This window comes from Haliotis rubra, unplaced genomic scaffold (genome assembly GCF_003918875.1).
Source record: "Haliotis rubra isolate DU_JTF1 unplaced genomic scaffold, ASM391887v1 Scf1502, whole genome shotgun sequence".
NCBI classification, from domain to species: Eukaryota; Metazoa; Mollusca; class Gastropoda; order Lepetellida; family Haliotidae; genus Haliotis; species Haliotis rubra.
Window position 1 is genome coordinate 102,141 of NW_025765451.1, and position 16,970 is coordinate 119,110.

The 16,970-nt window shown below is 42.1% G+C and overlaps 1 protein-coding gene across 1 annotated transcript in view; it reads left to right on the forward strand.

The window, feature by feature from the left end:
- LOC124270289 (kinase suppressor of Ras 2-like) overlaps positions 1-16,970 on the forward strand; it is a 51,462-nt gene that overhangs the window by 23,809 nt on the left and 10,683 nt on the right. Inside the window, 9 exon segments of the mRNA XM_046705329.1 lie at positions 1,553-1,628; positions 5,652-5,732; positions 10,731-10,819; positions 11,524-11,670; positions 12,011-12,080; positions 12,277-12,328; positions 13,464-13,559; positions 14,830-14,921; positions 15,610-15,700. Of these exon segments, the coding sequence (XP_046561285.1) occupies positions 1,553-1,628; positions 5,652-5,732; positions 10,731-10,819; positions 11,524-11,670; positions 12,011-12,080; positions 12,277-12,328; positions 13,464-13,559; positions 14,830-14,921; positions 15,610-15,700 (794 nt within the window).

A 16,970-nucleotide genomic window follows, 5' to 3' on the forward strand; every position in this document is an offset into this window, starting at 1 on the left:
TCAGCTGCATGGTACTATTTGGATCATAACTTGGTTTGACATCATATTACATTTTTATGATACAGATGGATCATTTGTATAATACAATAGCATTGTTTTGTACAATTATAAACAGAAAGTGAGACAGTCGGATCCAGAAGTGAATAGTGCAGTAGGATCCTGATGATGTATGGTACAGATGGATCCTGAACATATATGGTACAATGGGTTCCTGCACCTGTATAATACAGTGGGATCCTGCATCTGAATAGTACAGTAGGATCCTGCATCTGAATGGTACAGTGGGATCCTCAACATATATGGTACAGTGGATTCCTGCAGCTGTATGATACAATGGGTTCCTGCAGCTGTATGATACAATGGGTTCCTGCAGCTGTATAATACAGTAGGATCCTGCATCTGAATGGTACAGTAGAATCTTCAACATATATGGTACAGTGGATTCCTGCAGCTGTATGATACAGTGGGATCCTGCATCTGAATAGTACAGTAGGATCTTCAACATATATGGTACAGTGGATTCCTGCAGCTGTATGATACAGTGGGATCCTGCAGCTGTATAATACAGTGGGATCTTGCAGATGAATAGTACAGTAGGTTCCTGCAGTTCTATGGTACAGTGGGATCTTGCAGCTGAATGGTACAGTAGGATTGTGCAGCTGTATGGTACAGTTGGATCATGAAGCTGAATGGTACAGTGGGATCCTGCATCTGAATGGTACAGTGAGATCCTGCAGCTGAATGGTACAGAAGGATCCTGCAGCTGAATGGTACAGAAGGATCCTGCATCTGAATGGTACAGAAGGTTCCTGCAGCTGTATGGTACAGTTGGGTCATGAAGCTGAATGGTACAGTGGGATCCTGCAGCTGAATGGTACAGTGGGATCCTGCAGCTGAATGGTACAGAAGGATTCTGCATCTGAATGGTACAGTAGTATCCTGAAGCTGAATGGTACAGTGGGATCCTCAAGCTGCATGGCACATTGGGATCCTGAAGCTGTATGGTACAGTTGGATCCTGCTGTGGTATAGTACTCTGGGATCCTGAAGGTTTATGGATTTGTGGGATCCTGCAGTCGTATGGTACATGGAGATAATGCATCTGTATGGCACAGTAGGGTGATGCAGCTGTATAATACAGTAGGATCCTTCAGCTGTATGGTACTAAATGATCCAGGAGGTGTATAAATTTGTAGAATTCTGCATCTGTATGGATTTGTGGGATCCTGCATCTGTTTGGATTTGTGGGATCCTGAAGATGTATGGTACTCTGGGATCCTGCAGCTGAATGGGTTCGTGGGACCTAGAAGTGAATGTTACTTTGAGATCCTGCACTTCTATGGTGCATTGGGATCCTGAAGATATTTGGTTCTGTGGGATCGGTCATTAGAATCTTACTGTTTCATCTTCATTTGTATGCTACAGTAGGATTCTTCACTTGTGTGCTACATTAGGGTCCTTCTGTTTTATTGTATGGTCAGATGATACAGTTGTATGGCACAGTTGTACCGACTTGTATTGAACTTGGTGTGAGAATGATGTGTGTGTTGCAGACACTCTGACAGTGCCCAAGTCTCCCAAGACCCCTCTCAACCTGGGGCCCAAGATGAAGCACCAGATCAACCATAGGTAAGTGGAACACACCTGTTGATAAACAGAACATTAAACAAGGCAGTCAACACACACAAGAACTTATGTGACCCCAAACTGTCCGGGGCAGGCAAATTCAGAAAAAAATGGTTGAAGTTCTGCAATCTTAATTTGAAGCATATTTTGTTATCTCTTTCAAAAATAAGTGGTGTTCAGTGTTTTTGTACTGTTTATGTAACTGATATTCACTCTTTACAAAAGTGTTTTGTAATGTTTCCATGGTGTTGACTGCCTTTCCTCAAAAACAAATCTGATATGAAATATATTTGTAATTAAAAAATTGTAACTCTTTTAAATATTTATGCTGATATTATTTCATGTAATACTTTATCAAGATATTCATAGTTATCTGATCTCTGAAAGTAAAGATGAATCCTAAATTTTACTTTTTGTCTTATTAATGGTTTATAATATTGTCTGTTACCACATTAAATGATGATTGTTTATGTTTTCTTGATTAATGCCTTGTATTTCAGAGAATTTGTGAGCTCATTTTGATTTCATCTAGCAAAATACCAAAATTAAGTCTTGACTCGAGTCTTGTAGTCAAAGAATGCCTGTCACGAAATAATGATTCCATGTTCATTATTTAATTAGCATTAATCAAAATGAGCTCACTATTTTTAAGTGCCTATGTCCTTCTTCAGCTGTATTATAATTTTTAAAATCCTTGACAAAACAATCAAAAGAGTCTAAACTGAAGGGCAATGCTGTCAGTTATAGCTAAATACCTGATACCATGCATCAAGTATGTTCAGCCTGAGGCTGATATGACCTGTCTGATTGGTCTTGAATTTTTAAAAGAAGTTTCATGATGCCAGGTGTTCTTGGAATGGTTCTGAATTTGGATATAGGCTCCTTACTTTACCTGCATTTCTTTTATGGTTTATCAATGGACAAATCTGATTATTACAAACTGTCAAAGAAACCTGTTTCTCAGACAGTCTTAGTAATGACACTGTAAGCAGAGCTGTGAAGTGTATCTGCAAAGATTGCTAAATTTGGTGGACATGTTGATCATGTTCTTGAAGTCCCTCAATGGTTAGGATGCAGGATGCTACACTGAAGCATCCCCCAGTAGTGAGTTAAACATTAGCATCGCATTGGCAATATTTCAGCCATATAGCAACAAGGCAGCCCCTGCTAGCATCCACACACTCACACAACATGCTGCTACACTGAAGCCTCCCTCAGTAGCCCCTGCTAGCGTCTACACACTCTCACAATATACTGCTACACTGAAGCCTCCCCCAGTAGCCCCTGCTAGCGTCTACACACTCTCACAATATACTGCTACACTGAAGCCTCCCCCAGTAGCCCCTGCTAGCGTCTACACACTCTCACAATAGACTGCTACACTGAAGCCTGCCCTAGAACCCCCTGCTAGCATCCACACACTCACACAACATGCTGCTACACTGAAGCCTCCCTCAGTAGCCCCTGCTAGCATCCACACACTCACACAACATGCTGCTTCACTGAAGCCTCCCTCAGTAGCCCCTGCTAGCATTCACACACTCAAACAACATGCTGCTTCACTGAAGCCTCCCCCCAGTAGCCCCTGCTAGCGTCTACACACTCACACAACAAGCTGCTTCACTGAAGCCTCCCCTAGTAGTAGCCCCTGCAACATGCTGCTTCACAAGCCTGCCCACACAACATCCACACTGCACACACTGAAGCCTCCCTTAGCCTCCTCAGCCCTCCCCTAGCATCCACACACTCACACAACATGCTGCTACACTGAAGCCTCCCTCAGTAGCCCCTACCAGCATCCACACACTCTCACAACATGCTGCTACACTGAAGCCTCCCTCAGTAGCCCCTTCCAGCATCCACACACTCACACAACATGCTGCTACACTGAAGCCTCCCTCAGTAACCCCTTCCAGCATCCGCACACTCACACAATATGCTGCTACACTGAAGCCTCCCCTAGTAGCTCCTGCTAGTGTCTACACACTCTCACAACATGCTGCTACACTGAAGCCTCCCCTAGTAGCCCCTGCTAGTGTCTACACACTCTCACAATATACTGCTACACTGAAGCCTCCCCTAGTAGCCCCTGCTAGCGTCTACACACTCTCACACGATATACTGCTACACTTTCATCAGCTTTCATTGCAGCTTTTACAGTATCAGTACACACTCTCACAATATACTGCTACACTGAAGCCTCCCCTAGTAGCCCCTGCTAGCGTCTACACACTCTCACAATATACTGCTACACTGAAGCCTCCCCTAGTAGTCCCTATACTGCACTTCACACATGCTAAGCCCCTAGTAGCCTCCTCACTAGCAGTCTACACACTCTCACAATATACTGCTACACTGAAGCCTCCCCCTAGTAGCCCCTGCTAGCTGCCTACACACTCTCTCACAATATACTGCTACACTGAAGCCTACCCCTAGTAGCTCCTGCTGAAGCCACACATGCTGCTACACTGAAGCCTCCCCTAGTAGCCCCTGCTAGCGCTCTACACACTCTCACAATGCTATACTGCTACTACACTGGAAGCCTCACACAACATGCCTAGTAGCCCCTGCTAGCGTCTACACACTCTCACAATATACTGCTACACTGAAGCCTCCCCTAGTAGCTCCTGCTAGCTCCTACTAGTAGCTCTACACCTACACAACTGCTACACTAGTAGCCTCCCCAGTAGCTGCTAGCGAGCGATATACTGCTACACTTACATCAGCTTTCATTGCAGCTTTTACAGTATCAGATTTGTCCATTTCATTTTCAAAATTTTCTGGTGAAAACTATATCTTGACATTTTCTTGTCTTTACTTGAAAGATTTCCTCACTACTTTTCAGTCATAAATAAACATAAGTATATGAAGCATCTAAAAAAAGAACCACTGACAGTATACAATGTGTGATTTTAAGACATTCTGATTCAAAACCTTAGTCCTGTAGCCAGAGTCAGAGTTTTAGAACCATGTGAACAGCTGGGATATATCAGAAGCTATTTTATTAATGATTCCTGGTATTCGAGCCAAAATTCTGCAAAATAGAATACTTACATCAGTTTGTGCCAACATCTCTTGTGACTTTGGTAGTCATGTCAGAAGTAGAAAGAAATGCTTGTGGCCATTACATATCCAACCAAAAGACTCAACTACACTGATAGGATTGCCGTAGAGGAAGTGGGTGGGATCCCATGGAGATTGCAGGTTGTCCCCAGCAGCCCATGCTTGTCTTCTGAGGACATTTACTGAATTGGGCGGTCAGTCTCGGTGACAGATCTTAATAGCATGTAATCATTACTCCACGTTGTTGATCAATCCTCTCCACATCAATCCCGGGATTGTCTGGCTTGGACTTGATCAACTTGCCCAGATGTTGCTGAGTGTGATGTTAAACAAGTGCTTTGATACTTTCAAGATCTTGTCAGTTTTAACCGTTTTGAATTAACATCGATTAGTCGACTGTTGTAGAGAAAGGAATGACAGTTTTTATCATTTTTTGTTTTGACTCATGTTTATGAAATTTTTCATTGGATCCATAAAACTAATGTCTTCAAGAGAAACTTTACATGCAGATATGCTTAGTCTCAAGTGTTTTAGATAAATAATAACTTCATCTTTTGAGTCTATCACTTTCAAAATTGTGTTCAGTTACTTCTCAAGCCAGTCTTGACATAGCTGCACAAGGCAATATTTTCTTTCTATTTCTGACGCTACACTAGCCCTTAACCATGTTTACTGGACTCTGACATCTGGCTAGTGGCTCAAACTTTTTTAATTACAGTGACAGCAAGTCTGTATTCTTATACCATGTGCAAGACGAATTCCTTTGGATATAAATTCAAAATTCAAAACCATTGTCCTGTAGACAAGCCATTGTTTCCACTAATCGAGTATCACCAATGATGTTGTCAAGTGTTTTCACTTGAGTAGCAGCCACCAGAAGTTTTGAGGATGTTATCTGCAACTGGTCGATCAGTAGGAGTGCCAGGCATTGCAACAGTTATCTCCCATTGTTTTTCTCCCAAGGTTTACTAACACCTTTAAGATCACGACCTGTGACGTATGTCATAAGCAGATGTTTCTGGGCTATAAGTGTAAAGACTGCAAGTAAGACAATGAAGTCACTGGTATCACTAGAGATCATTATCGTCATAGCGTACTCACTCCCTCACTTACTCAAGTAGCCAAGTTCCACCTCAAACTAGCCTCACTGCCTAAGACACTCTCTGCAGACAAAGGGAGCTAACTCATGTTTGATATTGACTACTGTTATGTATTACTTTTCCTTGTTACTGAGTAACAAATCCTAACAAATTTTGCAATAGCTGTCATGATGACCAAGTTCACTGCATAAAATTAATAAAAGAACTTATTAATTTTCTTATGGAATTTGAGCCAGGAAGACCTTTTATGAGTATTTTGGGAATTGTTGGATTAAAGTGACAATGTTCCCTGTGAGTGTCTATGGCAGAGTGTGGTTAGTGGGTGGAGTCTGGTTCGTGGGCGTTGGTAACTGACTCTGTACAGTGCTGTACTCTCCGTAAGTCCCAGCTAACTACCAGACCAGACACTGGCTTGCTGGAGCAGATTCCAGCATGTTCACATGTGATAATATCCTTTTTGAGTGTTTAAAACTTGATGATGATGTTATAAGTTATGGAGTATTATGATCGCCATTGCTGAGCATGAAGAAATCACCCGTCCTTCTCTCATGGACATCCAGTGTATCAGATCTCTATTTTATTATCACAACCTTTGTTTTGGGCCTCGTTTAGATGAAGTGACATTAAAAACAACCATCTAGTCACATTCAATGCAATGTCATGATTGAAACCAGCAGCCATATCACCAAAATTCCACCTTTCCTTCAGTCACAAATGAACATTTCTGTCCGTGTCCGGAAAAATAAAACATCGTACAGTTTTAAAATAACATACAAGCATTTTGGAACCCCCCAAATCATTACATTTTAATATGTTTTTGTAATAGAAGGCATACCTGGTACACTGGAGAATATAATCAATTGGCTATTATTCCTTGCATCAAAACATAAACATATTTGAACTGTAAGAGGAATCAAAATACATTGTCCTCATTTAATCATTAAGAAGTCATTCATCTTGTCTGATTTCCTGAAAAGTTCCTGTTATTGGAGGTTGTTTACCCTGTGAAATCAATGAAATTGTATATGCAACTGGCATCTGCATGGTCAGACATGGGACTGAACTATGGTAGCTAGCTGGGGCTGAACCTGGTGACCCGCTCACCCAACTTGTTGTCACAGGCTTCTAGTACCACGTGGGTATTCAGATTTACATTTCTCGTCAAGCCAGGCATCTCACTGGATCGTTTAAATGAACATTTAGAGTTCATTTTGAATGAATAAGATTAGACTAAATATGAGATTACTACCTGCACCAGTCTTGTGAAGGTTGATGCAGGTATATCGTATTGTATTGCCACAAAGGTGAGAAGCCAGTGACCCCCCTCCCCTCATCACCCTGCCCTCCAGAACTAACTATAGACTAGGTGGGGGTCCTCCCGCCCTCTTCCTTCTAGACATTGCCTGACTGTGGTCCATGCTGTCTGATCGTCTGTCCGTCAGTCTGCCTGTCAGTCTGTCCTTCACATTTCAGCCTGTAGATATAGCTTAGACATGCAATTCACACTGACAGTCAACAGTGGGGCATGTGCTTCGGTTCTTGTCCTTCTCCATACCTTTATTTTTGACTTGGGAAATTTATTTTCAGCATTGAATTATTTCTGTGAAACGTACAGTGTTATGCCAAATGTAACACATGGTACAACATGCAGTACGTATCACTATGCAATATATAATAAAACTGTATTCAACGTTGTATAAGATATTTACTGTGGCCAGATGGACATGATCCAGCAACCCCACTGTGACTGCCTCTGTTGACTGCCTCTGTTGACTGCCTGACTCATCCACTAACAACTTTCCAGCTGTCCCTGCTTCCCACATAATGTTCTGTTGACTGTGCTCAACAAAAGCTCTGTTGACTGCTCTCAACTGGCCCTTTGTTGACTGCTCTCAACTGGCCCTTTGTTGACTGCTCTCAACTGGCCCTTCGTTGACTGCTTTCAGCTGAAGCTCAGGCGGCAGCTTTCAACTAGAGCTCTGGTGACTGCTCTCAACTAGAGCTCTGTTGACTGCTCTCAAATAGAGCTCTATCGACTGCTCTCAAATAGAGCTCTGGTGACTGCTCTTAGCAAAAGCTCTTTTGAGTGCTCTCAACACCTACATCTCTGTTGACTGCTCTCAACAGGACTGCTTGTGACTGCTCTCAGCTAGAGTTCTGTTGACGGCTTTTGACCAAAGCCCTGTTGACTCTTCTCAAATACCTCCCTCACCAGCCTCTCTTACCAGTAGCTTGCCATGATACATGCGGACAGACTCCTCTCATACTAGCGTCTACCAGATTGTCATCCATCCACTCAGCAAATGTGTGTCCGCTAGCAAGGTGTCTAGTCTCTGTTGGTTGATCAGTAAGCAGGGTTAGAAAGGAAGCTGGACCTCAGCCCACCTTGTACAAGAGGCTGAGGCTGGGGCTAACAGTCAGGGCATAACGTCTACCCTGGTAAGGTGTATGCTTTGTTTCTTTCTTTAGATTTAACTCCAGCTTTGTGTTTGCTCCCTGTGATATTTGCGCTACCATAATCCTAAGGGGAAAAGTTTGTAAATATTGCAAGTAAGTATGATCAGTGGTCAGGCCAGCATCATATCTTGCTGGATAGTCAGCAGTTTTGGTGATAGGATCACTGTTGATCGGTTTGCCATTGAAATATACCCTGGTACAAAACAATCTATGGAGTTTGAGCTAGATTGTCCTGCTGTATTGAAATATAATTCATCAAACTGCATTATATGAAAACCATGTTCTGTGAACTGATAAAAAACTGACAACTCCTAGTTCCAGACATCAAATGCATTTGAAAACAAGTTTCTTTTATTGTAAATTGATGTAATTTGTAAGTGTTTTCAATAGCATGCATTGAAAGTCTGCCCCCTCTTATCCTCAGAGCATTTCCAAATGCACCCAGTTGCTTAAGAATTTACAACACTAACTAATGGATATTTGTAAAACCAGCGTACGATAAAAGTCCAGCAAGGAAAATCTGGATCCGACTAGATACATTGTTTTGTAACCAGGGTACATGCAATGGTAAAAAGATTGAGAGTGACCCTTTCAGTTTTGTCAATTTCGCTTGGGATTGAACCCAGTTGAGCTAAGTTTCTGTTTGGATGAATTTGTCCCGATTCCGTTTTTTTTTTGTTTTTTTTTTACCTTAACACAACTTTCTTACTCTTAGGTTCAGTTAACTATTTTATTATGTCAACAGATATTGAATAGATTGGTTTGGAATCAACAGTTATCTAATCCTAACTTTGGTTGCATTCTTTATTGTGGGTTTCATCCTTAACTAACATGTAATACTGACAAATATACCTTGATATTATCTTGCATGCTCGACCATATATTCCCACTTTCTAATCTGATTTTATTTTCGTTTTTATTTCACTGGTTTATGTAAAAGTTTAAACAAATTACATTTGATTGAATATCACTACTTCAAGTTTAATTTCCAACAATTTGATAATAATAATGTTATGACTACATTTTGGAAAATTATGAAAGGCCGTTAAAATGGAATGTTGGGATGAATCCGTATTAAAGGTATTTGAATGTGTGTGAGTGTGTGATAACTGGCGCAGATTACAGCCCCACTGTCCTCAGGCCCATCCTCTGTCCCGTCCTCTGTACCGTCCTCTGTCCCCGTCCTCTGTCCCCCGACCCCTGTAAGCTCTGCATGGTATAGTACTCGTGTCTCCTACATCTGTAGTGAAATGGAGATAACTCTGGTTGGTCTCTGGCGTGTTGTGCTGTGGTTGACTGGTCTCCCTGTAGACGTGTCTAGATGTTATAAATATTTCACGTAGATATATGTAAATATTAAAGCTACCATTAGATGTTTGTCTGGATATTTCAGTGTGCAATAGTAAAAGTCATCATGTGGATCTTTTACCAATAATTTGCCACAAAGTATTAACTTTTTTTGCAATTTTTTCAAAAGTATCTTTTCTGTATCATATTTAAATGTGTTATTTTCATACGTATTAATTTAAGAATCTTGATTGTAAATTTTGTTTGGTTTATTTGTTAAATTTTATCATGAAGTTGTTTGACACAGTATATACAATGTGTACAGTAAGGTGAAGGTAGCTTTGACTGATGGGGTTGGAACTGGACCTCTGCAATTGATGCTGGATGCTTTGGTCAGATGCCGCGGGTTGTTTGCGTGTCATTGTACCCAGTGGTATGGATCATAGCTCGCAACTTCAATCACTGGATTGTCTGGTCCAATTTCAGACCGCTGTCGTATAGTTGAAGTATTGCTCAGTTTAGCTTCAACATACAAGGATGATGATTATTGGAGAGTTAATGAGCAGCATTCTGCACGGCCATTTTATTCTCACCCTTGGGAATTTGGGGCAGACTCTCAGTCCCTGGTGTTTGCCTTCAGAGCCAAAATGGTAAAACGGTGTTCAGACTGCTGATTGCATGTCCTTGTGCCTAGATGGTATGGAAAGCTGCCACTGCATCCAGTCACTGGATCGTCTGATCCAGACAGTATTACTTACTGCTGCTGTGATATAGCTGGAATATTGTTGACTGTCACGGTTTTCATAACAATCATTACCTCATTTGGTATCAGGCAAATATTTTTCTCAGTTGTCTGAATGTGAAAGCTTTAGCCAACTCAGCAATATATTTATGTAGGTATTATGTAGATATAAATCCACCCTATAGTTTGATGTTATTTTTCAGAGGCAAATTATCCATCACCCTAAAATAATTATTATTTGATTTTGTTCTAATTTGTAACTGTAAAATACCCTTATATATTTATTTTAATTTCAAACATTTATCTCAATTAAGATTTTAACAATTGTTCTCAAAGATATCTGCTTGCTTAAGCTTACTATGAGGACATACCTCCATGTTAAATGTTGAAAAATGTGTTTGTTATATACCTGTTGCTTGTCATCTCTGTATGATCTGATGGAGATTTCTTTGCCAGGAAAAAATTCCATCGTGACTGTGCTAGTAAAGCCCGGCCGACATGTGGTCTGACTGACGACTATGTGGATGCAATCATAGGATTAACAGGTAGGTCTGGATGTACCTGTCACTCCTTGATTTTGGATAGTGCTGCAGGATTGTGGGTCCTTGTACTCTGGTCTTGTATTCTGTCAAGGAGTAGGAAGAATAAACCCCCAGTAACCCATGCTTGTCGTTCTAGTGGGTTCTGTAAGGAGTGATTGTCCCATATTTGCTGATCTTTGACCGAAGGAGTCCATATAACCAGTGCTTATATGTCTGTGGACAGTATGATATGATTGTCCTGTAAAGAACTGTGCTTGTCAGAATCAGTCCCCGATTTGTGACAGTTGAACAGAATATGGCTTCAGAACCCCATGCATATCTTTTCAGAGGAATATCAAGGCAGTGTTGTAGTTCATAGTGATAGTTACTTCAGCTTTCTGGGAAAATTTTTAAGTTTTGGGGAGTGTTCATAAGTTCTTTCCTCCTTCCTCCCCAAAGAAAAAGTTATTACTCAGAAGAAAAAATATTTTGTGACTCTGCCTCAGGAACACTGCAAGATATAACTGGGATACTTTCCAATTCGGTGTTAAATCCAGCTTTCTATCAAAATGAAGCACAGACCACAAGCATTCTAATACATGCATTGAAGTCAAGATTGAAGTCAATTCTTATATAAGTTATGTTACCTCACTTCATCCACATGTACATGCCTTTGGCTGAATGTCAGGAGAAATGTTCTTAAAGTACCACAATGCTGCTTGTTTCAGGCACTGAACCTTTGCCGGACTCCAGCTCCAACACATCATCCTGCAACTCTTCAACTCCTTCATCCCCTGCTCTCATCTCATCCGGCACTGTCACTTCACCATCCCCAGCACCATCCCCCAACATCTCAATACAGTTCCAGTTCCCAGGTGAGTTCCCCCCAACATCTCAATACAGTTCCAGTTCCCAGGTGAGTTCCACCCAACATCTCAATACAGTTCCAGTTCCCAGGTGAGTTCCACCCAACATCTCAATACAGTTCCAGTTCCCAGGTGAGTTCCCCCCAACATCTCAATACAGTTCCAGTTCCCAGGTGAGTTCCACCCAGTTCCCCCAGCGTCTCAATACAGTTCCAGTTCCCAGGTGACGTCCCCCAACATCTCAGTACAGTTCCAGTTCCCAGGTGAGTACTCCCTTTCTCGTCAATTTTTGGCTTGTGTTCCATGATTGTCTTGTCTTGTGTTGTGATTGTGTTATCTTGTGTTACAGAGGTGCCTGATAGTATCACTGCCAGTCTCCCAATGGACTACACCATGAGCACTGACCACAGGGCATATGAGTAAGTCGTCCCTGACAAAGTCCACTCTCTTTCCTCCTCTCACCCTTCTGGTAATTTCATATTCATTGTGAAACATGGAATGACACTCTGTGAATTTGTAATGTCAAAGACTGAATGTAATTTCCTACACTGAATAAACAGTGATGCTTTTAACCAAGTGAATGCATGACATTGATGACTGTTTTTGTCTTCACAGTGACATCGTCAACACAAATACTTCCAACGATAGTGATAAGACTCTTGTAGATGTAAGTATCAGAAGAACCTAGCCAAGTTGCTAGATTAATGTGGTGTCACACTTCAAAGTCTCCAAACCCGTGATGGTCCGGGGTTAGAATATTGATCTTCAGTAACCCATGCTTGTCGTAAGAGGCGACTAACGGGATCGGGTGGTCAGGCTCGCTGACTTGGTTGACACATGCCATGGGTTCCCATTTGCGTAGATCGATGCTCATTCTGTTGATCACTGGATTGTCTAGTCCAGACTCGAATATTTACAGACCGCCGCCATATAGCTGGAATATTGCTGAGTGCGGCACAAAAAGTAAACTCACTCACTCACTCAAAGTCTCCAATATTCATATGGATGTGTATGCCATGGTTCTGGGATAAAGTTCGCACTGGATTTGAGTTAAAAACGAGTGTTAATCAAAAGAGGTGACTTATGACTCAGGTGGCCATGCTCGGTGACATGTCATTGTGCCCTTATGACCTGGATCATGGATCATGATCATTGCTTGCAGTATTGATCACAGTATTATATAGTCCATTCTTTAGTAGCGACTGTCTGATAGCTGTAATATTACTGAGTGTGGTAATACAAACACTTGCACACATGGATATGGGATCTTGTGGATATCTAAGGTTCAGCTACATGTCTCAGTGTTAGGCGAGTGCTGTGATAATGTGGAAGTGATGTCGTACCTCTCGGTTGCCCCAAGGAGGTGAGGTGAAATTGGGTTTAACGTCGTGCTTGAGAATATTTCGCTCATATGACGACGTGCATGCGTGTGTATGTGTATGTGCGACTGCTTGTACTAGCCCAGACTTAAGCTGGTTTTATAGTGCTAGCCCACTGAGATACCATGCCGCAGTGAAGCATACATACCCCACTCAGACACATTATACTGACTCCGAGCCGACCAGTCCTTGTTGTACCCATTAATGCCGAGCGCCAGACAGGGACCAACAAGTACCATATTTTAACGTCTTTTGGTATGACGCGGCCAGGGATCGAACCCGCGACCTTCCGTTCTCCGGCGGACGCTCTAACCACTACACCACGGAGGCGGTCTTGCCCCAAGGAGGACTCCGCACTATATTTCAGGAGTTCCTTCTCCATGTTCCTTCCATGATTGTGATTGAATTGATGACCTATTTCAGAGTACCGGTAACCCCATTGATAGGACCCTGCTAGACCGAGTAGACTCTATGGACAGTCAGGATGATCTAGGACATGCGTGGAACAGGCAGAACAGTGTAAGTAGACACGCTATAAGTAGACACGCTAGACTGTGGTGTAAGTAGACAGGATGGACTGTATTTACAGTTGGGATCATCTAGGACATGCGTGGAACAGGCAGAACAGTGTGAAGTAGACACACTAGACTGTGGTGTAAGTAGACAGGGTGGACTGTATTTACAGTTGGGATCATCTAGGACATGCGTGGAACAGGCAGAACAGTGTAAGTAGACACGCTAGACTGTGGTGAAAGTAGACAGTTGGGACGCTGGAACAGGCAGAACAGTAGACTGTGGTGTAAGTAGACAGGGTGGACTGTATTTACAGTTGGGATCATCTAGGACATGCGTGGAACAGGCAGAACAGTGTAAGTAGACACGCTAGACTGTGGTGTAAGTAGACAGGGTGGACTGTATTTACAGTTGGGATCATCTAGGACATGCGTGGAACAGGCAGAACAGTGTAAGTAGACACACTAGACTGTGGTGTAAGTAGACAGGGTGGACTGTATTTACAGTTGGGATCATCTAGGACATGCGTGGAACAGGCAGAACAGTGTAAGTAGACACGCTTGACTGTGGCAGACACGTAGACTGTGGTGGCAGACAGGGTGGACTGCTAGACAGGACATGCGTGGAACAGGTGGTGTAAGTAGACACGCTAGACTGTAGACAGGGTGGACTGTATTTACAATGATCTAGGATGCGTGGAACTAGGACAACAGTGTAAGTGGACACGCTAGAATGTGGTGGTAGAAGGTGGACTGTACAGTAGATGATTTAGACATGCGGGAACAGGCTAGACTGTGGTGTAAGTAGACCGCAGCTAGACTGTGGTGTAAGTAGACACGCTAGACTGTGGTGTAAGTAGACACGCTAGACTGTGGTGTAAGTAGACAGGGTGGACTGTATTTACAGTTGGGATGATCAAGGACATGCTTGTTTGATACCAACGCCGATGGTCTGAGTCAAGCAAATTTTCTTAAGGACATGCTAAATTTTGTTAACAGTGAATGTATTGTTTTGTGTTATTTTGGGAGAGTAACAAATTAATCCATGTTTATATAACTTGAAATCAGCTCTGTGGAGAAGCAGTAACCTAATCAACTGTGTGTGGTACAGCGGTTGCTCAATGAAGTAAGCCTTTAATACCCTTTTGGTCAGGACAATGGTTTCTAGTAGAGATCCCAGTAGAACCAGCAGGTTTTTTCCTTGTGCTGGTCCTGCTACAGCCCTATGTGTATTGCATGTGTTGTATTGTTGATATGATGGTGGTTGGGTGTTGCAGTTGTCTGTGGCCATGAAGGAGTGGGACATCCCATATGAAGAGCTCCAGTTCACAGAGTCCATAGGCAGGGGACGACTAGGCACAGTGTTCAAGTAGGTATTTCACCCAGTGTCTCACCAGTGTAGGCAGTATTGCTGCTGTTGCAATACCAAACCTATACAAGCCATGTGAGCGAAAGCCACCGTCTTTAGTCGAGTATTAACATTTCAGTCCGTATTTTATACAGAACCCCTGTAAATCTACACGACTGATGAGTATTCAAGTATGCTGTTCAAATTCTTGTTCAAGCTTGATTTTGAATTCAAATTTAAAATTATGTACTCATGGGCCTGACCGAGGTTGTAATAGCTTTTCCCCTCTCGAAAAACTGTTGAAAGTGTTGTCAAATCAAACACACACAGTTCCTGAACCGCCATTACACTGACCTCGCTCATTGCTCACTCATCCTCACTGTGAAGATCGGAGTTACAATTGATCTTCAGCAACCCATGCTTGTCATAAGAGGCAACTAACCAGATCAGGTGGTCTGCTTTCGAACTTTGTTGATGTGTCTTTGTATTATAATTGTCGTAGATTGATGCTCATGATGTCAGTCACTGGATTGTGTGGTCAGACTTGATCATTTACAGGCCGCCGTTATATAGCTGGAAAATTGCTGAGTGGGGTTAAACGACAAAGAAACAACCAAACTCTCTCATCCTTCACAACCGATCTACCTATTCATGTATGGAAAGCACTTTTACTTTTCACTATGTCTGATAACATGTGTTTTTGTTACAGGGGTCAGTGGCACGGAGACGTGGCCATCAAATTATTAGACATGGGTAACGAGGCGGACAATCAGGCACAATTAGCGGCTTTTAAATTAGAGGTGAGACATATTTGATATGCATTTATGTTATTCATTTTATGGAAATGAGAGATCACATGACAAGCAAGAGATGGATAGAAGTTAGATAAATGTAATACAGAGATGGAAACAAACAATTTTTTCTTATGCTGACTCATGATCTTTTGCTTATCTTCCTTTTCTTTTCGAATGGTAGTGGAACACTTGAATCCCTTGAAGTTCCCGAAGCGGACGTAAAAATACACTCACCCACGAGTTACCTCCTTTTTCCCGCGTAAACAGTCATGTGACCAGCCTTACTTCTCCACTCTCTCCCTTTTCGCTCAAGTGGATGGTTGGGCGAGCACTGGAGTCCCGTATACAGCATTATATCCTTTTTATTTAGGTCCTGTTCTTTAAAATTATGCTGTGTGTGGATTTGGCAGTAACTACTATGTATTATATGTAAAAAAAATGAAAAAATTATTTGTTTTTGTCCCCCGCCAGAACACGGAACGGGGGACTATGTATTCAGCGGCGTCCGTCCGTACGTCCCGATTCTTGTTAATGCGATATCTCATGAACAGTTGTACCCAATGTCTTCAAATTTGGTGACAGCCTACATTAGGGGATTACGCAGACACCAGTTGATTTGGGTGACCTTGACCTTATTTTCAAGGTCACCACGACACTGACCACTTTTCAAACTCTTGTTAAAACACGATATCTCATGAAATGTTGTACCCAATGTCTCCAAATTTGGTGACAGCCTACATTGGGGGATTACGCAGACACCAGGTGATTTGGGTGACCTTGACCTTATTTTCAAGGTCACCACGACACTTTGACCACTTTTCAAACTCTTGTTAGCATGATATCTCATGAACTGTTGTACCCAATGTCTTCAAATTTGGTGACAGCCTACATTAGGGGATTACGCAGACACCAGTCGATTTGGGTGACCCTGACCTTATTTTCAAGGTCACGACATTTTGACCACTTTTCAAACTCTTGTTAGCATGATATCTCATGAACTGTTGTACCCAATGTCTTCAAATTTGGTGACAGCCTACATTAGGGGATTACGCAGACACCAGTCGATTTGGGTGACCCTGACCTTATTTTCAAGGTCACCATGACACTTTGCACGCTTTTAACTCTTGTTAACATGATATTTCATGGACTGTTCTTCAAATTTGGTGACAGCCTACATTGGGGGATTTCACAGACACCAGTTTATTTAGGTGACCTTGACCTTATTTTCAACGCCTTCAAGTATCCTTGAACGGCCGTACAAATAATATTATTAACA